General features: G+C 44.5%; 1 protein-coding gene across 2 annotated transcripts in view; it reads left to right on the top strand.

Moving 5' to 3' along the window:
- The window catches only part of PI4KA (phosphatidylinositol 4-kinase alpha), a 255,731-nt gene that overhangs the window by 102,350 nt on the left and 126,233 nt on the right, over nucleotides 1–27,148 (top strand). For both annotated transcript variants that reach the window (XM_073629090.1, XM_073629095.1), the window contains exons 17-19: nucleotides 683–786; nucleotides 17,650–17,818; nucleotides 23,971–24,021. In XM_073629090.1, coding sequence (XP_073485191.1) covers nucleotides 683–786; nucleotides 17,650–17,818; nucleotides 23,971–24,021 — 324 coding nt within the window. The remainder of the gene's footprint in view (nucleotides 1–682; nucleotides 787–17,649; nucleotides 17,819–23,970; nucleotides 24,022–27,148) is intronic.

The following is a 27,148-nucleotide window of genomic DNA, read 5'->3' as shown; positions in this document are numbered from 1 at the left end:
CAGTTTATAAAATCAGTGATTTTTACATTTGTCTGTGAACGTCCATTATGGACATGCAAATTGTACAATTTTATAAATTATCTCTGAATTTACTGACGATTGGCAACCCTGATGTGGACCTCACTTTTACAAGTCCTGCCTGGCTGCATTTCATTTGTCCAGTGAAAGCAAAAGGGGTACAGGTAGCTAGGTAAGGCTTATCTGTGAAAATGAGTTCTTCTTGTATACTAAATTGGATAGCAACTTTATAAAGTAAGACACTTTTTTAGAAAAAAGTTAAACTGGCTGACAGGTACACTTTAAGGTTGGAACAGCCACACACAGGAGGATCTTCATTTAATGAAGGCAAAAGGTCTGGTATCTAATTTTTCTCACAGTAATGTCTGGGGGATCCAAGTTAAAATACTGACACATTTAAATTCTTTCTTTCTGAACAGATTTTACATTGATTTCAGAATGTGTGTTTACACTGTAATGAATGATTCCCAGTTAAGAATGAAGAGAACGCACCCAATTAAAGCCTTAGAAAAAAGCATTTTGGCTAATAACCTGACCTCTATTTATCTGTAAAATCTCTTCATTGTAATTTCACCCTTGAATAAAGAGTTATTAATATTGGCATGAAATGACCTGTTTGTAACCATCAAGTCTGTAATATTTGTATTTCCAATGTTCTCTGCAGCAATACATTTACCAGGAAGTGTGGAATCTCTTCCAGCAGATTAGTGTAAAAGCCAGCTCAGTAGTCTATTCTGCCACCAAGGATTACAAAGATCATGGCTATAGGTATGTTTACAAAAATTACTTAAATTGCCAAACTGATCCTCATTTGGCATGCATTGTGTCTTCTGTATACCTGACGTAAAAAAGAAAATGTATTTCTTTGTCAATCATTGAGGGACACACGTTGGTAATAAGCAGGCGAGGGGTATACTGCCTTCTGCAGGACAAATAGACTGTACATAGGGAACTGAAAGCCAACCTCCTTGATGCTACGACCCCTCCTGCTTAACAGCTGCTCAGTTTCTCTTTAACTCACCATACACGTTAAATTTTGGTTATACAAATCTACCTCCAACTATGTATTGCAGGGACATGCCTAATTGGATATAGATTGCCTAATTGGATATTGATTGGATAGGTTTGTTACATCCTCATACATTAATCTAAAGTTGATTGTATGGCCAGAATGTAATATGTATGGTAACCCTAAGTCAGTGATGGCGAACCTTGGCACCCCAGGTGTTTTGGAACTACATTTCCCATGGTGCTCAACTACACTGCAGAGTGCATGAGCATCATGGGAAATGTAGTTCCAAATAATCTTGGGTGCCAAGGTTCGCCATCACTGCCCTAAGTGTACCCAGGAGGAATGCATATTTCTTTCCCTTTTGCTAATTGTTTTTCTTGAATTGGAAGTTTTTTTTTTTTGTTTTTTTTTTACAATCAACAGCTGTTGGTAGAGTAATGCCAGATATTGGAAATCCTGAAAGTCTCTTCAGATAGGCAACAAGTTCAGGTTGGCTTAGACAACCCATCAAACCCATCTATATTCTAGTTAGTAAGGACACGCTATTCAGGTTAGGCTGGCTTACCTGGGGATTCTGAATTTTCAGGGCCGGTGTTGCAACAGTTCTTCCGTCCCTGTCTCCAAAGACTCACTGTTTTGAGTGGATAGAAGGCTTTGCAGGTTGAGGATTTCTATTTTTTTTTTTTTTGGCCTCTTGTACCAGAGGTGAATATGTGCTATTTGCCACAAATGTAACTGTCACTAGATGTGCACTGTATGTGGTGAACTTTAATGCAAGTTTGGAAATGCCTTGGCAGCTGGGTACTGTTTATTCCACAACTACCATTTGAATCTCCCACTGCTTTTCTCCTTCAGTTGTAACTATGCCAACATTGTGCAGTAAATCCTCTGGTGTTTGAGCAGTGTTTAGTACCTAACCACCTTTTTGAATTCCCCACCATTTTTCCTCTTAGGATGTTGCAGCACTGATTGAACTAGCGCCCATGTGCCTCAAGCTCTCTCCTTTTCACTCCAGGGGATTGCAGCAAAAGCATTGTGAAGCAGTTCTTCATTCACAATGTTCAGCCTCTCCTCCCCTGCAGCCTGCAACCAGAGATACAGCGGATGTCAGGCTAGTGGTTTATACTCTGTCACTACAGTGACAGAGGTTGCACACATGAATTCACTGCAGTTCAGCTGGTTTCCAACTATACCTGGAGAAGTGGGTAACTTAAAGTGGAACTTTAGTCAGAAAATTTAGTCCTGCTAGATCACTTCAGGCTGACCCCTTTTGCAGGTATAGCTAAAACATTACAAATAAGTGCCTATACTGTTTAAAATCCAGTAATACACGCTCCCCATGTTCTGCACATACTCAGTTGCTCTACATTTTTTGGCATTTTTATGCACTGCTGAATCTGTAATGGCCAATCTGACCGACTTAAAGCAGAATTAAATCCTGCTATTTTTTACAGCCAAGGAAGCTGCTTCTGTTTGATCTGCAACCGCCATGGTGCTGAACATGTGATCAGTTATGACACCAGCCATTTGATGGTTTGACAGTTTGGTTGAGGACACAAGCAAATGTGACAGTTAGCAATCCAGGCATTTTTTAAAACTGTTTTTTTAAACTGTTAAATTGATGGGTTTCTGTTCAGGGGCTTGGGCTTCACCAAAATGGCAGCCTCCAGCAAGAAGAAACAGGAGCAATGCTGGAGGAAATTTACAGCACACACTAGTTTTGGTAGCATAATTATTAATGTGGAATGTATGTTCCTTCCTGAAAAAACATTATTTCTTTATCGTACATCACGGGACACAGAGCAGCATAATAATGACTAATTGGGTTATATGCTACCTTTAGGTGATTGGACACTGGCAACCAATAGTAAGACGGTTCCTCCCATAAAACCCCTCCTATACAGGAAGTACCTCAGTTTTTTCGCCAGTGTCTTGAAGGTGATGGTCATGGCTGTTGAAGCTCTTCAAACTCTTCAAATAATGTCCCAGTGAGGATGTTATAATCGGATCCATTCGGATGGCATAAGAAAACTAAAGTGGATGGTACCCGAGCCTAGGTTTCAAGAGTGAGGTTTTGCTTGTAATGTGTCCTATATGGCACTGGACCCTTGTTAAATTGGTATTCCTGGTCATAACTTGCCCAAGGTAAACCAGAAGGGTGCTTTACAGGTCCAAGGGTGAGGCCCCAAAAAAATGGGGGACCCGGTCCTTGAAGGTCCTCAGAGGCGCTACCCGCCGTAATGGGGGAAGATTGGGCCTGGTAAAACAGGCCCTGCTGCTTGGGATGGTAAGTACTCCCTTTGGGAATTTCTATATATTACTATTGGTTATATATTCCCTCTGTTTCTGGTGTGACCTTTGCCTGTGTCTGGGATTACAGAGCGCCAAATATGGCGTGCTTTTATGGTGCGTGCGCGGGTATGCGCATGCGCCGCATGCACGGGTGTGCCCGTGCGTGCCGTCGTTGTGCGCGTGCGGCATTGCGGTGCACATTGCGGATGCGCCACGTGCGCGTCGTGCATCTGGGCACGGCAGATGCGCCGTGCATACCGCTAGTCGCCCTGGCATGCGCTCAGTCCAATGCAGGCTTTATAAGGAGCAGGTGCTCCTGGCATGTGCTGGGACAACGCAGAGCGATACTTGGGCACTTGAGTCTGGAGGTTTTTGGACACAGTTGCAATAGGTTTTACACTGGTCTCAGCTTGAGGGGAGTACTTTTTTCATCGTGTAAGCAATGTCTTCCAGAAAACGAGGTACAGGGAGCAGGGCAAGCACAGGGGTAAGAGGACCTTCCTTAAAAACAGGAAACCAGCCCCATGCTGATGCAGCCTCAGTCTCCCCTGAAAGACCTGCGGCATCTGGCCTGGCAGAGCCATTGCATTTGTCAGGCATAGTGGCCACCACCTATATTCCTGCCTCGGCTTATGTTACTAAGGATGATTTGGCATCGGCATTAGCAGGCCTTGAAGGCAAGATAGCTGGCATGATTGCTTCTGTAACACAGGGAGCTAAAAAGCATAATAGAGCTCCCTCCCCTGAGCCTGGGCCAAGTGGAGAATCACTAGAGCACCAGGACTCTTATAGCCAAATGGGTCCAGGTGATCTGGAACCAGAGTGGGCAGAGGATTTGGAGGAGGTGGCCATGAAAGACTGGGAAGAAGGAGAGGCTGAAGAATCCTCAGCTGAGGACTCAGGTTCGGAAAAACCAATTTCAGCCTCCCATTCCCAGAAATTGTTTATCCAATCTCTGACTGAAATGGTACGAGTTGGGTTTAAGTTACCTCCGGTTCAGGAGTCTGGACTCTCCTGCTCTACTTTGGGATCCTTGCGACCTCAGCAAGGTTCCCAGGCGTTTCCCTTGCATCCATTATTGGAGTAGGTGATCTACGCAGACTGGGATCATCCTGACAGGATATTCTTGCCTCCAAAAAGGTTTTCTATCTTATATCCTATGGAGGAAAAGCTCAGGAAGAGATGGGGTACACCTTTGGTGGACGCCGCCATTTCTTCAGTGAATAAGAATTTAACCTGTCCAGTGGATAATGCCCAGGTATTTAAGGATCCGGCCGATAAAAAGCTAGAGTCCTTATTTAAAGCCTCCTTTGCGGTGGCTGGTGCAGCAGTTTAACCAGCAGTTGCAGCCATTGGGATTTGTCAATCCCTAAAGGACCGTGTTAAAGGGTAAATAAAAAACCTGCCTTGTCAGGAGGAACCTTTCGAGGAATTGTCGGAGCTTCCTCATGCCTTATGTTTTGCAGTGGACGCATTGAAAGACTCAATTCAGCAGATGTCTCGTTTTGCGTTACTGTCCGTACATATGCGCAGGGTTCTGTGGCTAAAGAACTGGTCTGCTGAGACGCCATGCAAGAGCCTTTCCATTCCATGGAGAACGCTTGTTTGGCGAAGATCTGGATAAATATATCCAAAAGATCTCTGGAGGAAAAAGTGCTCTCCTTCCTACTAATAGGAGAGGTAAGCAACCTTCTTATAAAATTCCCAATGCTCCAGGACCTAGTGCCTCTTCCCCCAAGCGGTATCGACGGCCTCAGCCATCAAGGTTTAAAAAACCTCAGGGTCAGAGGAAGCCCTGGAACCAAAAGCCAGCCAAGTCCAACTCCAAGTCAACCTTATGAAGGGACGCCCCCGCTCTCATGGGTGGGGGGCAGGCTTCGGCTGTTTTTGGATGCATGGGAAGATCTGGTCCAAGACAGATGGGTTATTTCCACTATAACACAGGGTTACAGAATAGAGTTCTGGGAGATCCCTCCAAACCGTTTTCTGTACTCAAGGGTCCCGTCAGAGTCATCCGGAGAGAAAGAAATGCCTATTCATAGCCTTGCAGCATCTGCTGAAGCAGGGGGTAATTGTCAAGGTTCCGCACGAAGAAAGATTCAGGGGGTTTTACTCAAAACTTTTTACTGTGCCGAAACCAAATGGGGAACTAAGGCCCATTTTGGATCTCAAGGCTCTCAACCTTTTTGTAAACGTCCGATCCTTCCGTATGGAGTCGGTTTGTTCAGTAATAAAATCTCTGAGAAAGGAAGATTATATAGCATCCATAGATATCAAGGATGCATACCTTCATGTACCGATATTCGGTCCACATCGAAGGTTTCTGCGCTTCGCAGTAGAGGGCCGTCATTTTCAATTTGTGGCACTGCCATTCGGTCTAGCCACGGCCCCCAGGGTTTTCACTAAGATTCTGGCCCCGGTATTGGCGTTCCTAAGGTCCCAGAAGATCTCCGTGGTAGGTTATCTGGACAATCTTCTCTTGAGGGATTGCTCTTGCACCATCCTGATCCAAAACGTGTCAAAAACAGTGCGGATTTTGCAACGCCTGGGTTGGATTCTAAATGTGGACAAGTCAACCCTTTGCCCAACCCAGACCTTGGTGTATCTGGGTCTGGTCTTGGACACCGCCCAAGAAAGGGTGTTTTTACCCCCCTTAAAGGTCGTTTCCATAGTGGAACTCATCCAGAAGGTGAAAAAAGAACCAAGGCCTTCTATTCGGCTGTGCATGAGGTTGCTGGGCAAAATGGTGTCATCCTTCAACGCAATTCCATATGCACAGTTCTACTCCAGGGTGTTCCAGAACAGCATTCTGGGAGCCTGGGACCGGTCTGCTCGAACCTTAGATCATCCTATGGTTCTATCCCCACAGGTACAATGGAGTCTCTCTTGGTGGTTAAAAACCAGCAATTTGAGAAAAGTGAAATCTTTTCCACCGGCAGTCTGGAGGGTAGTAACTACAGACGCCAGTCGCCTAGGTTGGGGAGCAGTCCTGGCGGAGGCGTCTGTCCAGGGAATATGGTCCCAGGCAGAAAGGACTTTGCCCATCAATCTATTGGAGATTCGGGCAGCTCGTCTGGCTCTGCGTTTCTGGACGTCCAGGTTACGGGGTCTCCCTGTCCGAGTCCAGTCCGACAACTCCACGGTAGTGGCATATATCAACCACGAGGGAGGTACCAGGAGTCAGGCAGCCCAAAGAGAGGTAAATTACATATTGACCTGGGCAGAAAAGCATGTGCCATTTCTTTCGGCAGTGTTTATACTGGGGGTGGACAATTGGCAGGCAGACTCCTTAAGTCGCCAGAAATTGTTGCCAGGGGAATGGTCCCTGCATCCCAAAGTTTTTCTACAGATCTGTCAACACTGGGGGACCCCAGATGTGGATCTGCTGGCATCCAGATTCAATGCCAAACTGGACAGTTTTGTATCCAGGACCAAGGATCCGCTTGCTGTCAGGATAGACGCGTTAGTAGTTCCTTGGGATCAGTATTCTCTGATATATGCTTTCCCTCCGATCAAAATTCTGCCGCACTTACTACACAGAATACAGGAGGAACGAAAGTCAGTGATCCTAGTGGCCTCGGAGATCCTGGTACTCGGAGATTGTGAAATTGGCAGTGGGGACCCATTGGTCCTTCCGTGCCGTCCAGACCTGTTGTCTCAAGGACCCATATTCCATCCTTCTTTACGGTTGCTAAATTTGATGGCATGGCTATTGAGACCAGAATATTGAAGGACCGTGGTATCATGGATTCAGTCTTGTCTACTCTGATAAATGCTAGAAAGTCAGTTTCTAGAGCTATCTATTATAGAGTCTGAAAGTCATGCATTTCTTGGTGTGAGGAAAGGAAATGGAACCCTCGTAGGTATACGATTGGAAGAGTTCTGGCCTTTCTTCAAGCAGGAGTAGACTTGAAGCTGGCTTTAGGGACAATTAAAGGACAGATTTCGACCTTATCGTTTTTTTTCCAAAGACCAATTGCATCCCATTCTTTGGTACGTACTTTTGTTAAGGGAGTAACGCACCTAAGGCCGCCGGTTAAGCCGCCTATATGTCCCTGGGACCTAAATTTGGTCCTGTCAGCTTTACAGTGTCAACCGTTTGAACCTATTGGGCATATCCTGTTTATCCTATTAACCAGGAAATTGGTCTTTTTGGTGGCTATAACTTCGGCTAGGAGGGTGTCAGAATTAGCCGCCCTCTTGCAAAGAACCTTTTTTGATTCTTCATCAGGACAGAGTGGTCATGCGCCCTCATCCGGATTTTTTACCTAAGGTAGTTTCCAAATTTCATTTGAATCAGGACATCATTCTACCTTCCTTTTTTCCAAACCCTAAAACTAGGGAGGAAAAGTCACTTCACTCGCTTGATGTGGTGAGGGCGATCAAAGTTTATTTAAAGATGTCAGCTTCTTTTCGGAAAACTGACTGCCTTTTTGTCCTGCCGGAAGGTCCTAAAGAAGGACAGCCGGCAAGTTCAACTATATCCGGGTGGATTTGCCAGACTATTATCCAGGCATATGGATTAAGGCGCAAGGTTCCACCTTGGGATTTAAAAGCAAACTCCACTAGAGGGGTTAGTGCATCATGGGCAGTACGCCAACAGGTGTCTATGGCTCAGGTTTGCAAGGCAGCCGCTTGGTCTTCAGTTCACACGTTCACCAGGTTTTACCAGGTGGATGTTAGATCTCAGAAGGAGTCGGTTTGTTCAGTAATAAAATCTCTGAGAAAGGAAGATTATTCAGCGTCCATAGATATCAAGGACGCGTACCTTCATGTACCGATATTCGGTCCACATCGAAGGTTTCTGCGTTTCGCAGTAGAGGGCCGTCATTTTAAATTTGTGGCACTGCCATTCGGTCTAGCCACGGCCCCCAGGGTTTTCACAAAGATTCTGGCCCCGGTATTGGCGTTCCTAAGGTCCCAGAAGATCTCCGTGGTAGGTTATCTGGACGATCTTCTCTTGAGGGATTGCTCTTGCACCATCCTGATCCAAAACGTGTCAAAAACAGTGCGGATTTTGCAACGCCTGTGTTGGATTCTAAATGTGGACAAGTCAACCCTTTGCCCAACCCAGACCTTGGTGTATCTGGGTCTGGTCTTGGTCACCGCCCAAGAAAGGGTGTTTTTACCCCCCTTAAAGGTCGTTTCCATAGTGGAACTCGTCCAGAAGGTGAAAAAAGAACCAAGGCCTTCTATTCAGCTATGCATGAGGTTGCTGGGCAAAATGGTGTCATCCTTCAACGCAATTCCATATGCACAGTTCCACTCCAGGGTGTTCCAGAACAGCATTCTGGGAGCCTGGGACCGGTCTGCTCGAACCTTAGATCATCCTATGGTTCTATCCCCACAGGTACAATGGAGTCTCCCTTGGTGGTTACAAACCAGCAATTTGAGAAAAGGGAAATCTTTTCCACCGGCAGTCTGGAGGGTAGTAACTACAGAAGGTCCTAAAAAAGGACAGCCGGCAAGTTCAACTATACCCGGGTGGATTTGCCAGACTATTATCCAGGCATATGGATTAAGGCGCAAGGTTCCACCTTGGGATTTGAAAGCAAACTCCACTAGAGGGGTTAGTGCATCATGGGCAGTACGCCAACAGGTGTCTATGGCTCAGGTTTGCAAAGCAGCAGCTTGGTCTTCAGTTCATACGTTCACCAGGTTTTACCAGGTGGATGTTAGATCTCAGAAGGAGACTGTTTTGGCCACAGCGTGTTGCAGACAGCTTTATAAGTCTCTGGCCCGTTGGGCTTAGGGATATGGTGTCCGTCCCCCCCCCCAGGTGTATTGCTTTAGGACATCCCAATTAGTCATTATTATGCTGCTCTGTGTCCCGTGATGTACGATAAAGAAAAATGGATTTTTAATACAGCTTACCTGTAAAATCCTTTAGTTGAAGTACATCACGGGACACAGAGGTCCCTCCCCTCTTTGCTGGTTGTTATTGGTAAAGTTCCACTTGCAATTTTCCTTAAATGCATTGATTTCTGAGGCTAATGAAAGGGCAGTCTCCCTATGACTGCGATTGACTAACCAAGATCTTATTAGCACTGTGTGCAAGTTCAAGCATAGCACAGGAAAAGATTGTGCTTTTTGCACTTATTATTGTCCTAGGAAACACCTGTGTTGTTGGTGCAATGCATTTCTCCCTCTGATTGCAGAAGTTTAAAATGTCAGTTTTCACATTCTCCAGCAGAATCTGATGCAGAGATGCCTAATCTTTTTGATTCTATTGGGGATCTTCTACGGGATTTGTTGTCAGGCGCTCACTTGCTTAAAGGACAAGACCCCACCATCCAAATTTCAGTTAGCAGTTTTTTCTAAAGTGTTTTTTCATTATTCCCTTTTCGATGATTTGTTGTACAAAGATTGGAAACACCCTGACAAACAAGTTTTGACCTGAAGTGGTCTCTGCTTTTCACTGTAATGAGGATATTGTATTACCTTCTGTTTGTCCAGTTTACACCATGGAGATTGCCTGGATATGGTGAGGGCCAGTAAGGGTATGTCTGTCGGCCATTGCTTCCTTTCGGTAGACGAGTTCCCGTTTGTTTTTCCGAAATCTCTTAAAAGCTGTTCTCCAGCTCCAGATCCACTGTATTTAGGTAGCATTGGCAACTTAATTTGCCAACCTATGAGTTCCAAAATAAAGTGCCTCCTGTAGGACAGTGAGTGTTTCTTTGGCTTTTTGTCTTCAGGCCTCTTTGTCTCAGGTTTGTAAAGCTGCAACCCGGTCTTCTGTACATACTTTCTCCAAGTTCTACAAAGTGAATATGTCTGCTTCTGCATATGCTAGTTTCGGTCAAAAGGTTCTGCAAACCAGCTTTTGCTTTGTGTTTTTCTTGTTGGGCTGGTTCACCTGTGTTGTTTAACTATCCTGGCCCCTCAGTTTGGACTGATTCTGGATGTCCCTAGGTTGCTTATAACTAATCTCTGTCCCTCAGTGGGCAAAAGACAAAATTTGATTTTTGTACTTGCCGTAAAAATATTTTCCCTGAGTCCATTGAGCGACACAGCTCCTTTCCCTTCTATGGTGTCATTCGCTCCTTGGTCTGTTTGGTACAACTGAGCGGGTATGAGGGTTTATAGTCTCAAGGCAGGTGGCCTTCAGTTTTCTTGTACAAAGGTTTTTATTGAACAAAAGAATCAACAAAAAAAATACAAAAACAGTGGTGGACACAGCATGTAAAGACATCTACTTATAACTGCAGATATACAGAGAATATGATAGTACTAGACATAACAGACCACATACTTTCCTGATATTCAGGAGAGGTTACACATGATCCACGGGATTTGTTGATATGCTGATATACTAGACTGCATTTACGTGTGTTTAAGCTTATAGAGCCTGTTACAGCTTAATGGGCTAGCTTTGAATATATAACAGAACAATACAAAAAGAGACCATATAGAGCTGGGTAATATATTCTCATATATCATAAAGGTGTTCGCTCAACATGTGCCCAGCCCAATGGGGGTTGGACTGTTGATCAAGAATCAAAGAGAAGAAAATAAAAGGAAGATGTAAGAGAGAAGAAGAGGGAATGGTGGAGAAGAGGAGGAAAAAAAGGGTAGGGGGAAGGGGTCCCCGGGGTGGGGGGAGCGGAGGCATCTCACAGTAAAAGTAGCGCTGGATCGAATCGGGAAGGGTGGACATGTGATACCCAGGGTTGCCATGTCCGGAGGAATTTATCATGTGTATCTGATAGCACAGCTGTCAGCTTTTCATTAATCATAATATCATTTACACGGTTTTTGACTGCTTCGAAGCTGAGAGCCGGAGTTTTCCAGGCTTTTGCTATGGTCAATTTAGTTGCAGTAAAAATATGTGACGCCAGCTGGCGTTCCGGTCTTAGTAATTCCATGATTGGTTTCCATAGGAGGGCCTCGTATGGATCCCTCCTTATATTAGTATTGAAAAGGTTACGAAGAAGTGCATAGATTCTGATCCACAATCTGCATACCCTGGGACATTTCCACCAAATATGTGCCATTGTGCCTTCCTGGGCATACCCACGGAAGCATAAGGGGGAGTAAGATGGCATAAAGCTCGCCAATCTAGCCGGAGTGTAGTACCACCTATATAGTATTTTGTAAGCATTTTCTAGGAAAAGCACATTTCTGGAGCATTTGGGCAGTGTAACAGTCATGACCTGCCAGTCCTCTGGGTCTAGTCGCTTCCCCAACTCTGCCTCCCACTGGAGATGATACGGTCTCAGGGGTGGTTTTTTGGAGCCTATTATTGCTGTGTATATTAAAGAGATTAAACCCGAGGACTGAGGTCGTGTTCTGCATAGACTCTCAAAGGGGGTTAATGTATAGGGGGTTGGTTGAGATTTAATGAGTTGCTGGAAGTGTCAGATCTGCATATAGCTATAGTGTACCCTAAGGGGGATGTCATGGGAGGATCGTAAGGCTGCGAATGAGATAATAAGTAGGAGTAAACATGTAATGGATATCTACAAATCCGTTCTGGGTCCACCACGCAAATTGTATTCGGTTGTCTCGACCTGGTGGAAATAGCGGACAATGAAGAAGGTGGAGTAAAGGGAGGTGCGGGGAGATCAGGCTTGCGGAATATTTAATCTAGTCCCACAATCGGAGTGAGTGGGCCGAGCATGGGGCTATGTTTTCTTGATAGAGGCCTGAGTATCTCGTGGTGAGCTTACTCCCCAGATAGGGTAATGAAGTCAACCATTGAAAGTAAAATGCAGATTTTAAGTGTTCTAACTCGGAGGATGCGAGGTTGATCAACATAGCTTTAGGCTTAGAAGGATTGACAGCTAGATCTGAAAATGAGGCTTAAGAGGGACAGTAGGGTGAGTCTAGGTTTAGTAACTGTGAGCAGAATGTCATCCGCAAACAGGGACAGTTTGTGAGAGGTGCCCGCAATTTCTACCCCGCTATATCCGGATGAACAAAAGCAGGGAGAGTGGGCAACCTTGCCGGTTTCCTCTTTTAATAGGGAGGTAGGTGATTCAAATCCATAATATTTCACCTTAGCTTGGGGGGGCATCATAAATAGCTGCAACCCAGCTCATAAAGGATGCACCAAACCCAAAGTGATTTAATACCTGTATAAGATAGGGCCAGGACAGGGTATCAAAGGCCTTAGTAATGTCTAGAGACAAGAACATTGTCTCCAGAGACCTATTATGGGCGATGTGTTTGTTATTTGTAGGAGACGTTGGATAGCGTCACTGGCCTGTCTCCTTGGGACATAGCCCACCTGGTCTTTTTTTATTAGTCGTGGGAGATAGGAGTTGAGGTGGTTGGCCAAGATTTTTGTCAAAATTTTCATGTCCATATTGATTAGGGAGATCGGTCTGAAGTTAGCCCAGGAGGAATGGTCCTTGTCGGGTTTGGGAATCATTACTACATTGGCAGTTAGTAGATTTGATGAGAAGGAACGACCTTCTTTAAACGGAGTTCTACATAGTCGTGAGGTGGGGGGCTATAACATCTGCTAGTTTCCGATAATAAAGGGCTGAAAATCCATCAAGGCCCGGCCATTTACCTACTTTTAATTCTTTAATACAATGCAGGACTTCTGAAACTTGAATGTCTCGGTCCATGAGTGACTTGTGAGCCTCAGACAGGGAAGGTAAAGAGAGATTTGACAGAAAGTCTTTGAGGGCTTGGGAGGGGAAGTGGTCAGGGGCTGAATAAAGTTTAGTGAGGCGGTATCCGAATTCATCCAGAACTCGTTGTGGGTTGCTCGTGAGGATATTGTGGCGGGTACGCAAAGTAATAGGAGCAAATTTCGGGGTAAAGGTACGTAGTCTATTGGACAACATTGTATTAGGTTTATTGGCCTTGGCATACCACTTTTGCCGGGCCCAACGCAGGGTGCGCTCTGCTTCCTCTGACAAGCACTGATCAAGGTCCGTACGGACCTTGTCTAGAAGCTAACGGTTGTCCGGGGTAGGGGATTGTTTGAAGGTCTCTGATAGGGTTTCCAATTGATGTTCTAAAGCTCGGCGGATTTGTGCCCGTTGCCTTTTACGTTTGGATGCGATCCGAATAACGTGGCCCTGGAGGACCGCTTTGTAAGCTTCCCAAAGTGTGACCGGGGATGGAACTGAGCCTACATTAAGTTTAAAATATTCCACAGAAGTCTAATGGATATCTTTAAGGATCTCTTTGAAAGAGAGGAGGGAATCATTCATGATCCAAGGGGAGTGTTGGGGTTTACTAAGAATAGAGTGGAGTACTGTCACAATGGGGTCATGGTCTGTCCATTGGACGGCGAGGATCGAGGTTGAGTCTATTAGAGAGAGGTGTTTCCTTAATACAAACATGTGATCTATTCTAGAGTGGGAATGATGAGGATGTGAATAGTGAGTATAATCCCTATCCAGAGGGTGTAATTCCCTCCACACATCCACCAAGTCATGAGATTGTAGTGAGTGTTTAAATATTTTGGCGGCGGGGGAGGGGAGCTTATGATCCGATGGGTAGTTGTCAAGAGAAGGATTCAATGAAACATTAGAGTCTCCTGCTAGAAGGAGGGTGCCTTTCTGGTGTGAGTTCAACAGGGAGCAGATGTGGGTCAGGAATGGTCCTGGATTTTTATTCTGGGCGTAATAAGACATAATGGTTACGTCATTGTCTTGAATAGTGCCCCGCAAAATTAAATATCTACCGTTTGGGTCAGCAATTTGTTTACTGCAAGTAAATGGAACAGATTTGCGTATGGCGATCAGGACTCCCCTTTGCTTGGTGGGACTATTGGCCAGATAAACTTGGGGATAATCTGTCGCAAAAAATTTAGGGCAGGACGAGGAGGAGAAATGCGTTTCCTGTAGACACGCAATGTCTGTTTTTTGTTGTTTGAGATATTTAATTACTTTGACCCATTTTTGAGGGGAATTCATGCCCTGAACATTCAGGGACAACCAGTGGAGGGTTATGGGATCAAAGGTGTGCTACTGTGAAATGTTCCAGTCACGCACCCCGGGGACCTAGAGGGAAGTGAGGGAAAGCGGAGAAGAAAGAAGATAGGGAAAGAAAAGAGAAAGGAGAGCGGAGCATATGGTTTAAATTTATCGAAGTGAATTTGGTGAAAAATATGCAATGAAAACCTAATTACATCTTTGTGTGGACTCTGGGGTCCACAAAGGTGTGGGTCGTTGGCCAAGACAGCCATCTTAGCCAAGTACTCACTCATGAGGGGAGCAGTGGTCCGCCGGAACCACCGACCGATTAATATAAAAGAAAATTCAATTAAACAGATTATTAGCACAGAAACTGGGAAACTTGTAATAAAACATTCTTCAAGAACCAATTCAAGCTATGCTGCTTACAGTGTTTAAGAAAACAGAAATCAAACGACACAACACAAGGCTCAATCGCCTGGGACCCCCAGCCCCCCGAAGACAATGGTCGAAGACACACCGCCACCGGGTGGCCGAGCATACCAGCCCGGCCGTATCCCACCCCCAGGCCCACCAAGCCACCAGGCACGGGTGGGGAACCCCCAGGGAGGAACACAGGCCACAACCGCCTCTCCCAGCCCGTAAAGGATATAAATTTCAAGGAGTACTTGACCCCCTGTTGGCATAATAGTCTCGGAGACACTAGTAAAAAGTATGACTGTTATCCTGAAAATAGCTGTGTGAAAAGGGAAGGCCTTCCAAAAACTGTGCCTCAGATCATAACCTAGATGAGGAAGTCAACATCCCTGACCGCCATCTCTTAGTTGGGGCAGTCAATAACAGGATGAACATCTTAGACCTTAGGGCCAGGCACAGCTCTGGGTACAGAGATAACAGGGGGTATGTTGCAGGATATTACATTGCTCCGGGAACAAATAGTTGCGTGCAGACCAGGTTCGTTGGTCGTGGCAAGGGTCCAGGACGCAAAGGGATAGATTGGAGGCCACAAGGAGATGTTGTAGAAGTGGCTTCAGCCATTGTTGGACTTATGGAACCGTTGGGCCTGGAAGTCCCGCAGCACCTGCGATCCAGGCAGGGATCCCTGGGAAGCCTGTGAGGGCTGGCGAGAGGGCCTGGTAATTCCAGATTTAGAGGAGGACGACGGTGCCTCTGTAGAGAGTGGGGGTAAGTCCAGTTGTAGATCCTGGAAGTGGCGCCTCAGGTCTGACGGGGAGGTGGCATGGAACTGGCGGCCCAGGTGAGAGAACGATAGCCTGAATGGAAACCCCCATCTGTACCTGATCCCCTGGGTTTGCAGGATTGGAAGGTAAGGTTTAAGGCCCCGTCGTCAGGCAATTGTGACGGGCGAGAGATCAGCGAACATTTGCAGGGGGCTTCCCTGAAAGGAGATATCTTGTTGTTCCCTGGCAGCCTGCGGGAGTTTCTCTTTTGTACGGTAGTAGTGGAATTTAATGATGACGTCCCTCGGGGGGGCCAGAGAGCGATGGATGCGATCAAACTCCAAACTTTCAACCGGGATCCTGGGGGCCAGTTCTTGGAAAAAGGCAGTTGCTGTGCCCTGTAAGTCAGTGATATTCTCTGGAATGCCGCGAATACGGAGGTTATCCCTGCGGGCCCTATTTTCTGCCTCCTCCAGCTTATCCTTTAGGGTATCAATCTCAGCAGACAGTTTGTCTACCCCCCTCCTCATGTCCCCCTAGTACTGTGGTAGCCAGGTCCATGCGTTGCTCCAATTGATTGGTGCGGTGGCCTATCTCTTTAAGGCCTTGCACCATGTCTGAAGAGAGCTTGCGAGAGGCTGCAGTGATCTCATCTCTAGCTATGCTGCGGAAATTAGCCAGCATGTTGTCAGTGTCTAGAGGGAGAGGACTCACCAGGTCCGTGGGGAACTGCTGCAGGCTATCAGCAGGCGGTGCTGGATCCTCTGCAGTGTGTTGTGTGGCATCATCTGGCTCCGGAGGGTTAGGCGCCATCTTGATTCTCCCCCTTCCCAAGGCCGGAGAGGATCTGTGTGCTTGCCGGTTCTTTGGCTTGCCTTTAGCCACTTTATACATCACCAGGGGCGCCCCGAGACGATCCGGAACACGCCGAGGTGTATGTGTGGCGCCTCGGTACGCGCTGTGCTTTATCCGGACGGTTTATTAGTTCCGGCGGCACGGAGCAGAGGTCTCAGGCGGCCATCTCCTTCGCTCGCGCGCATGCGCCCGGCCTTCAGTTTTCTATATGACTAGTGTCTATTTCTCCTGTAGACAGCAGCAAAATCCCAAGTTGCTTATTACCAAGCTGTGTCCCTCAATAGACTTCAAGAAAATACATTTACATTGAGTAAAAACATTACATCTTTTTAATCTGATATTGTTAAAGTGGTTGTAAAGCCTGAAGGTTTTTTACCTTCATACATTCTATACATGAAGGTAAAATACCTTCAGTATGTAACTCCCTCCCCCTCCCCCCCGCAGTTACCCCTAATACATACCTGACCCCAATCCAGCGATGTACATGAGAGTGGCTTGCTCTCCCGGGTCTCTGCTTCTTCATTGGCTGAGAGACAGCAGGGGGATCCATTGGCTCCTGATTCTGTCAATCACAGTCAGTGAGGAGGGAGCAGAGGTGGGCCTGAGCCCTGTTCTGTGTATTTTATGGACGCACAGAACGGAACTCGGGAACCAACATGCATGAGTGCCCCCATAGGCAAATGGCTTGCTATGGGGGTACTCTGCAAGGGGGCGAAGCCCAGAGCGCTGGCGGGGGACCCAAGAAGAGGATCAGGGCTGCTCTGTGCAAAACCCTTGCACAGAGCAGGTAAGTATAACATGTTTGTTATTTTTTCGAAGAAAAAAAAACTGCCTTTAACATTGCTTCAATAATCACAAAGCATATCTTTTGTTAACCTTGATTTGCCTGTTTTTCCCAAAGCCCTAACCTTGCCTGATTTTAACAAAGGTCATAAACTTCCTGTATTATTTGTATTATCTTAGAACCATGAATTTACATGTTATGGATAAAATTAACACAGTGTTGCTGCACTTCTTGGGTGTCCATAATTTGTAACTTTGTTTTTTTTTTTACCTGTTTCTATTTTCATTCATTCTATTTATTCAAAGCTTTTTATAACGTAAACTGGGTTTAAAGTGAGTTTGCCACTGACATCACATACCTACAAAAGCTTTTATTGCCCCCTCTTTTATCAAATACCTCCTTCCTCCCTGAATCATTCCCATTGTTCCATCACTATGACAGGCTAGAAATGTGTAGGACATGAGGGAGGCTAGCTAGCTCTACAAAGACCAGCAAGTGTTGGAGCATGCCTGTCAAAAAAGCCTGGTGTTTAGGTATAGAATGGGCAATGAAAACTGCTTTGATTATGTGCAGGCACTTTACACCTACTAGCAGCTAAGTTTGACACTTCTTCATCCATTCTCTTTACAGACACTGTTCCTTGGCTGTCATAAACGCACTGGCAAACATTGCGGCTAACATCCAGGGAGAACAGCTGGTGGATGAGCTTTTGATGAACCTATTGGAGCTGTTTGTGCAGTTGGGGCTAGAGGGAAAACGGGCCAGTGAAAGAGCCAGTGAAAAAGGCCCAGCACTAAAGGTGAGTTTGAGGATTTGATGAGAGCAGTAATGGTATCCATTATGGCACTATTATTAGTACTTTTTATTCTTATTAAGTAATGTACATAAAGAACTTGTTTATAAAGTGTAGTAATTTAGGTGGCAGCTTATACTGTCTGCTAAAAGTCTGAGTACAATTTCAGCAATTCTGTATGTTTAGTTTTCAGTTAATACAAAAATTGGTGTAGATCTGTGCTAAGGCAAACATTTTTGCAGCTGCTGTGCACTGTTTTCTGATACAAAACACTTGAAATATGGTAAAGCAGTAGTGCTCAAATAACACATGCAATTGAACTTTAGTAATCCATAAAGTAAAAAAAGTGAAATATGAAAAGTCCAGAAAAAATAGAAAACATCAATTTCAGTGATCCCATATCTGTGATGGAAACGGGAGACTCCCAAGAAGGCCAGTTGACACCCTTCACTCCCATGCTCTACTTATCAGACGGAGTGTGACCCCCTAATAAGGGTTGTCAGCATGCGCTCTTATTGCAAAGCCAATCCAGCATCCCCGGCGGGCAGGGAGGTCCCTCTCAGAATGGGCCAAAACAGCTTCAGCAACCAGGCAGCGGCAATGCATTTTTACACAGCCGTTCCTGTGTCCTCTTTGACCAACATTAACTGAAATGAAATGTTTCTGGTAACTGTTGATTAATCCTGCTTGGAGGCATTCCAGGGAAAAGTAGCTCTGCAAAGTATTGGTATTGACTCAAAACATCTTTGTGAGATTTTCATGGATGGCCTGAAGCTCCGAGGGGGCTGCCTGCAATCCAAGGTTGCTGTTACCATTGGTAACTGGGAATCCTCTTTAGTTGTCATAAAAAAAAAAATGGAGCTGCCTGGAATTTTTAAAGGAATGATTAAATAAAGACATCAATTGATTTAGCCTAATGTAATGATCTTCCGGTTACAATATCCCACTTTAGAAATGCCATCTATTTAAAAACCACAAACCTGGGAAATTAACTATGAGCATTTCTGGTAAAAAATGTGCAAACAATAATTACCTTCTAAGAAAACTGTATGCAAAAATTTACAGTAGATCCAGGAATATAGGAGACTATTTTTTTTTACTCAACAAGCTGTATGCACAGGTACTAGTAGACAACATAGCCACAAGGATGATATGGTTCAACTGACTCAGGAGACACAGCCTACAACATGGGTGTTCAACCTGTGGCCCTCCAGCTGTTGCAGAACTACAAGCATTTTTGGTCAGTTAAAAATAAACACCAAAACCGCACCTCCACATTGCAATACATTGAAAATGCAGCAAAAACTACTTCAAAACCTGCATCAAAAACAAACCTGCGTTGCATTTTTGATACGTTTTTTGAGTCGCTTGTCCTGTAAAAAAAAGGCACCGCAAACACGGTAAAATCACTGCAATAACGCATATGCTTTTTTACCACGTTTTTGCTACTGATCAGTGTGAAAGTAGCTTTAGGCAGCCTGGTAAATATTGTTGCATTGAATATAAGGAAACTTATTAAAAGCGTATTTTTTTATATTTAATAAATAGGTACCTGAATGTGTCCTGAGAGTCAGCACTGTGAACCGATGAGGAATCTGTTTCTTTGCACATTGCTGTTAGTATCCTGAACATGCCTACACTAGACATGTGCAGCGATAACCTCATTATTATACTGCTGATCTTTCCTTGTCTAGTATCAGGCTGGGACAGGCCATTGACTTAGTATGCAAAGAGATACAGGACCTGGATGAACTTCAAGGCTGACTAAACCATTTATGTTGGCAGGTAAGATAGTTGATATACAGGGGTCGGACAAAAATATGGAAACACCAGGTAAAATTACAAAATTGTTGTCTAATATGGTGTTAGACCACCTTTGGCATCCAAGACGGCCTGAATTCTCCTGGGAATTGACAAATATAAGTCTTGGATGGTGGATAATGATATCTGATACCACTCTTCTTACAAAAATCGTTGCAGACGTGCCGGAGGTGGAATACGAGCCTGAACCTTGTTCTTCAAAATTGACCATAGTGGCTCTATGATATTGGGGTCCAGCAATTACGGCGCCCAGGGAAGGTGGGAGACTTTGTCTGCATGTTCGTCAAACCACAATTTGACAACCCCAGCTGTGTGAATCTGAGTATTTTCACCTTGGTAAAAGGTGCTGTCTTCGGAAAACAAAGTCTGCACCATGGGGTGCTTGTGGTTGGCCAAAATTTCTACATAGTCACTAGCAGTGACTCTACCTTTCAAGGTAATGATGGGGTCTGCTGAATACCAAGATATGAGAGAAAACAAAAAATGGAAAAGACAAAACACATCCAAACAGAGGTACCTCCAGAAAATGTATTATGCCTTTAGCAGGACAACGGCACATGACAACATCAAGAAACCTAACAAAACCCCCACCTCCTGACCCTGCAGAAAAACCACCCAACCTATACAAAGCCTCCCCTATACAAAACCTTCCCAAACCCGCCCTCAATAAATCCTTCACCTGAATCAGGAAAAAGGATGTGGATGAAGTCCCACAGAGGGAGCTGGGTTTTACCTCCCCAACAGCCCCCCAGAAAAAGGCCCTAATGACCACCCACCCGGGACCCTATGACGTCACCACAGCCCTACTCTTGGCAATGCCACACCTTAAAGCCACAATGGGTGAATGAGGCACTGCACCAAAGTACTGTGGAGGTAGGTATGCCTGAATGGTATGCCAGCTCGTCTCAGCCTGCCTATCCCAGTTACCTGGGTATATAAGCTACAAGTATGGTCAGTAATACAGTCATGGTCAGGGCTATATCAAAAGCAGTATCAAAAGTAAGATTTGACCAAAGCCACTAAGATAGAAATGTAACAATGCAGTATAAGCAATATCAGCTAATCCGTGCCGAGATTGAAAGATAAACATAAACCATGTAGTTTAAAGGCAGTCTCAATCTAAACACGTTTGATATTGGGCAGTCAATCCATAGTGAAACTATGCCAGTAACATATGGAAAATAAACAATATGATGCTTGAATGCCTAACTCCTAGTATGGCTGGGGTGATTTATGATAAAGGCTCTCACATAGATATGTAAGGACACTGATATCACAGGGAAAGTCCTATACTGATTAGGTAACTTTCCACCTGTAAATCGTACAGCCGATATCAGTTGTGATGGTATCGTATGTACTCACAGCCCTCCATCCATGTTAGTATATGATGGTTACGTTGTAATCTCCACGCCATAAAAGAGAGCTTGTCTGGGTAACGGTGGCTCCAGCCGCATCACTTCCGGATAGGCAAAGCCAGTCCAGTATAATTCCTATTGGTCCTCATGACGCATTGGGTGGCTGGACAGTAGGAGGGCACGTCCCTGCGTCTACATGTTTTGTCCCGCCCACCAAGATATGGATGCCCAAACAATGATTGCGCCACCATCATGCTTTACCATTGGCACAAAACAGTCCTGGTCATAAGCTCGGGACAGTGTTTTCCACACTTAAATACATCCGGGGATTGGGAACAGTGTGAAGCTCGATTCATTGAATTATATTAGTCTTCTCTTGATTGGTAGTCCATGATTTATGGGTGTTGCACCACTCTCTCCTCTTCTGAGTGTTAATATTGGTCACTAGTGGTTTGGCAATGGCAGCTCATTCATGAATGTTTTGCTTATGGAGTTTCCTGTGCACAGTTTTTGTGGACACGGGCATTAGAAGACTGAGATTGAGCTCTGCAGTCTCTTTTGCAGCAGTTCTTTATTCTGGATCACAATCCTGCGCAATGTCCTTTTGTCTCTTTTGGTTAGTTGACCATGTCGACCGCGCTTATGCTTATCAGATGTTTTCCCGGAAACTGTATATGCCATCATAACCTTTGATACTGTACCTTGCAACACCGCAAATAAAATGGCAGCTTCAGTCACAGAGGCACCAGCTAAGCAGGCACAAACAATTTACCCTCTTTGAAACACAGTAAGCTTTGACATGACTCTGTAATACTAGCAGCACAGCAAAGTGAGGAATCCCACCTGGTTAGCTAGGTGTCCCATCACACAGTGGAAGCAAAAGAATATTACATCACTTACGCTTTCAACGCAAAACATGTCGTCACTTCCACACCTGGAAATCATGTAGCGTGTCCATATTTTTATCCAACCCCTGTATATGTTTTGTCTATGCATTCAGCTATATGCATTGGGTTAAACTTTAAGGTAAATGTGTAGGTTTACTGACTTGAGTACACGTTCTATGTTTGGTGGATGGCATTAGCAGTTCTGATTGACTTATGGAAACTTTGGAAAGTTTTATTTGGGGCATAATCAATTTAGAACGTTTTTGGCTAGGACTAGTACTTTGTATGTTGAGATTTTACTGCCCACTATGTTTTAGCATCTTTAGAATTTACTTTTTGATTGTATGTGTATGCCAGTTTTAAGTTCAAGGCAAATACAACTGTGTAAGCTTTACTCATGTGGAAGGCAATGAGTGACTGATAGGTTTGTGACATTCCTTGGCAAGCTGTGTCAAGGTTCCCACCCACAGTATACAGGCAAAGTCCTGCAGTAACAGATAGGGAAACTCTAAAATGAATCACAATGTACATAGATCAATGTCCTGTTTAATCCTGACCTGCAGCTAAGAATGATCACCCAACTGCAACCTTTTTTTATACACAAGATCTATTTACCTTTTTTCCATAGGTACTTCATCCCCGTGATTATTAGCTTGTTACATATCTTTTTTGGGGTGTGAGAACATGTAGAAGGATGTTCCTAAACACTGACAGCTCACACATGGTGGCACTGAGGGGGAATATATGGGAGCTTGAGCTTGACATGCGATGCAATTATCACACACTATAACTGTTTTCTATTTTATTTTCCAATGATAATACAGTGGTACCTTGGATTACGAGTATAATTAGTTCCAGAAGAATGCTTGTAATCCAAAGCACTCTTATATCAAAGCAAGTTTCCCCATAGGAGTCAATAGAAACTCAGATAATTTGTTCCACAGTATGCAGTACCGCATGTGGCCAGAGTTGGGGGAGCGCCAGAGACTGCTCGGAGTAGCTCGGATGCACCCGGAGAGGCTCGGAGACACCCAGGAACAGAGTGTTTCCGAGTGCCACCGGTGCCCCCGCATCTCTGGCCAAATGTGGTACTGCACACTCCAGAGGCTTGAATCCTGCTCGTCTTGCCAGACAACGCTGGCAAACGGAGCCAGGATTTAAAAAAAAAACCCTGATGGGTTTTACTTGCTCTAGGTTTCCCTGCAAAGGTAAAGCATAATGGGCTCCTATGCATCGCATAGGAGCCCATTATGTGCCACTTACCTGAAACTGAACTCCATCTTCCTTCCGGATATCGCTGCTCCGGCATGTGATTGGCCAGAGCTACGATGAAGTCACTCCTGCGCGTGGGAGCCGCCAGTCACGGCACAATCTCCTTTAGAAACGGCACGCTCGCCATTTCTAAAGGAGTCTAAAGTGCGCCTGCGCCATAGATATCGGCGGTCGCCTTTTTTGTAAATATCTCCTGGACCGTGGAGGTTTGGGAGATATTTAGAGCACCTACAGGTAAGCCTTAAGTTTTGCACAGTGTGGCCCCGATCATTGTCTTCTGGTGTCCCCTGGCGGCTCTCGCAGCTCCTCCTCGCATCGGTAAACTCCCTGGGAGGAGAAGTCCTTTGCAGGGGGTTACCTTGCGGATGCGCTCCAGAGTCCGGCTATAGACGCAGAAGGCTGGACTCAGTCCCGCCCCCACCCCCCGGCGCCCACGTCATTGGATTTGATTGACAGCATAGGATGCATTAAGGTAAAAAAACACGAGGGTGTACAACCCCTTTAAGAAACGATGAAGAAAAAGCAAGCTTTCAATGCTCAGTCTTCTTTCTTTAAACAATAGGTCTTGCCTAGAAACAGCATTTGCAAAACATTTTAGGATAACTTGGAGGATAGCGGTGTGCAAGTGCTCTTAACTAAATTTAGTATAACTGTCTCTTCAAACCATGAAAGCCATGCAAACAGTAATTAAAAATTGCATGTACTCAGATACAGAACTACAGTTTATGGTATCTGTTATATAACTTGTCTTGATGCAACCTTCATCCTTTTTAAACAAGAAAATCATATTTTCTCAAACTATTTTTCCTTTGTTTTGCAACAGGCATCTAGTAGTGCGGGAAACCTTGGAGTCCTAATTCCTGTCATTGCTGTGGTGAGTATTGCTGAGCCCAGTACTTATAAGAAACATTTTGTGGTGTTTAGTTTAAAGGTAAAAGATTTACATGTCTGTGACTTATATGTGACAGTGGGTTTCTGTTTTTAATTAGGTTACTCTTTTATTGCAGCAATTCTTTATCAATAAGTGTTGTTTTTACCTCTAGTGAAGTTGCCCTTTAATAAATTCCCCTAACCTCTTGAATGCAGCCCATCTGAGATAATTTGCACCTTTCTGCCTGATCAGTTTCCGCTCTCTCAAATTCCTGGCCAGCCCCTCTTTATATTATGCATGCATTTTGTGGCCCTATTCATTCCTATGGGTAGCTGTACTCGTAGAGAGATTCCCCTTCACTTTTGTCTAGTAGACACTATAAAAAATCCACTTTTTAACAGCTGTTACTGCAACAGATGTCCCCATTGGAAGGCTTATCTTCTATTTCTGTTCTGATGATGTATCAAAATTCTCCCTCACTTTCTGTTCTGGATACAATGGCTACTAGGAAGAAGAGAGATGATGGTTCTCCTCAGTGGGGATACAGAAATAAAAACTTAAAGAGTAACCCTTACATTTGCTATCCAAAATTAACATAAACTTCAACTCCATTGCTCCCTAGAAACCATTTTTATCAACTCCATTTTTATCATATTGCTTCCTGCATGTCCTTATTAAATGCTGCTTCTGTGATTTGAAACTGTCCCTGCAGATGCATTTAAAATTATTATCAATATCCTTTAATTTATTTTACATTTCATTTCATTTCTTGTAAAATTTAGATCTGTATACTTGAATTTATTTGTGTGATGTGAATCATAAGGTACCTATTTTGCAATTTATTAGTTGGGCATACAAATTCATTCCACTACATATTTATTTTCAAGGCCAAGCTGCCAAACATGGTTAAAAAAAAAATGCCAAAAATGTATCAAACCCTTACATGTTTGTTCGCCATTTTGAAGCCCAAGTGCAAAATTATTTGCAGCAACTGCAGACAACATGAACGCACGTCAATGTACCAAAGTTCACAGATATACCAGTTGTACTACTAAAACTGCTTGGAAGCCAGTATATGCTAACATTAATCTCATATAAATTAATGCATAAATAACAACACTTCTGATAGTGTCAAGAGTTGGCCTACCTCCTCCCCAACATTCCTATTGGCCCTTCATTGTGATGCTGGCCAAAGGAAGGTAATGAAACTGGGAAAATGCAAGCTAGGTGTCAACATTGTGAAAAATGTAGTGTATCTCACGCCAAATTTTAAGTGAAATTAATACAAAAAAAAATACTAAAATATATATGTAAATAAGCTGCTATCCCCAAATTAATTGATATATATCATTAGTGCAAGTGGAACAAAATTGGTAGTGGGCGCTTAATGTGAAACTCTCTATAAATGGGAGTTAAGAAAGGGAAATTAAAAAATATAGAAATTATTATTAATATAGTATACAAGTGAAAAAACACCAGCCTGCCTACTTAAACAGTGACAAATTCGTCTCACTGACTCAATTAGTCCGCATTACAAACAAAATGAATCTGCTTGAAACAAAAACAGCAATCCTGTGCACATAAACACACACATCAAACAGTCCTCAGGAATGTGATTGTGATAAATTGCCTTATATGTGAACGCAATCGTCCTGAGAATAACCAAAGGAAAAAATACGTAGTGTCACATATACATAAAAAGTCCAAATTAAGATGAATCTTCTATAAATCTTCCAATCCTGGAAATAAATGGAAACCCTTCATCGACTATACCATCACCCAAATGTGCTCAATATAAGGGTGCCAGCTTACCAGATGATGTTGACCTAATTACTGAAAAAAAGGTCAAATGGGCATTAGCAAGATTTCTTTTCATACATCAGGGGACACAGAGCCATAGTAGTTACTATGTGGGTTATAGGCCACCTTCAGGTGATGGACACTGGCACGCCCTAAGACAAAAAGTGCACTCCCTATATAACCCCTCCCACTACTGGGAGTACCTCAGTTTTTTTGCCAGTGTCTAGGTGTTGTTCACGGAGTAAAGATGTGCTAAGCTGAGCTCCTCTGGAGCAATCCTTGCTGGGGCTAGCTATGCAGACGGACCCATTCAAGGTGTCTTTTTGGCCGAATTGAATGGTACCCACGCCTCGTGTCCGAGGAAACAAGGTTTTTGTCTGTGAATGCTTCTCTTTTGAGAGCTGGACCCCGGAATCCAGTACTTTTTGGTATTAAGGCCATAAAGTTTACTGCCGGTGGTGCTGTTGCAGGTCCAGGATTGTGGGTTTCCTCGAGGATCCCCAGCTCCTGAAGGTTTAACGGAACCCACCGTGAAGGGTGAAGAGTGGGTCTGTTGGTTTACCACAGAAAACCCTGCGGCGGGAAAGGTAAGTGGAGTTTTTCTAAGTAATTTTTTAATTTTTCTTATGAATTGTCTCCTTCAAAGTAAATGTTGTTATGCCTAAGTGTCACCACTGGGGGCTGTATGGAGCATGTACCTTCTCATGCTTTGCTCAGAGATCATGCTGTGTCACAGAAGCAGCAGACTCTTCTTCTCCAGCCAGTAGGCAGACCTCTGGTTAGTTTGGGGGGTTTTTGCTTCCTCCACACACTCCTACCTGGTCTGAACTCTTCCCCTCTTCATGAGGCTGAGTATAAGGGAGAACTGAACACTATCGGCAATGCAGTTTTCTTTCACCGCCCCTACATGGGGCGGCTTCCAGGTCTCCTCCACGCCATCCTTCCCTCACACACAAGCCTATCCCTTCAGATTGGAGGCCCGTGCTTGCGCGGGAAAACTCTTTTTGAAAGAGAAAGGAGGGGGGCGCGATGCGAGGTGGGGCGAGGCTTAGCGCGGCGTTGGCAACCTACAACGTGGGAGTGTTTTTTAAAAAAACTAACAAAAAACTCCATTTGTGCTGGCTACAAAATTGTCGCAGAGACATGAGAGCAAAGGGAGCTTGAAAGAGGTTTTGGTGACACAGGCATTTCCTGCTTAACACATTTACTATTTGCATGAGGCTGAGCATTAATAGCAGTGGCTATTGCTCAAGCAGTGGATGCGATTTCTTCTGATAGTACCTCTGCTTTGTGCATCGGGCTAAGGTCAGAAGGGAGCTTAAAACACCCC

This window comes from Aquarana catesbeiana, linkage group LG01, assembly GCF_042186555.1.
Source record: "Aquarana catesbeiana isolate 2022-GZ linkage group LG01, ASM4218655v1, whole genome shotgun sequence".
NCBI lineage: Eukaryota > Metazoa > Chordata > Amphibia > Anura > Ranidae > Aquarana > Aquarana catesbeiana.
The sequence above is the reverse complement of the archived record's forward strand: the minus strand, read 5'-3'. Positions and strand labels throughout refer to the sequence as shown.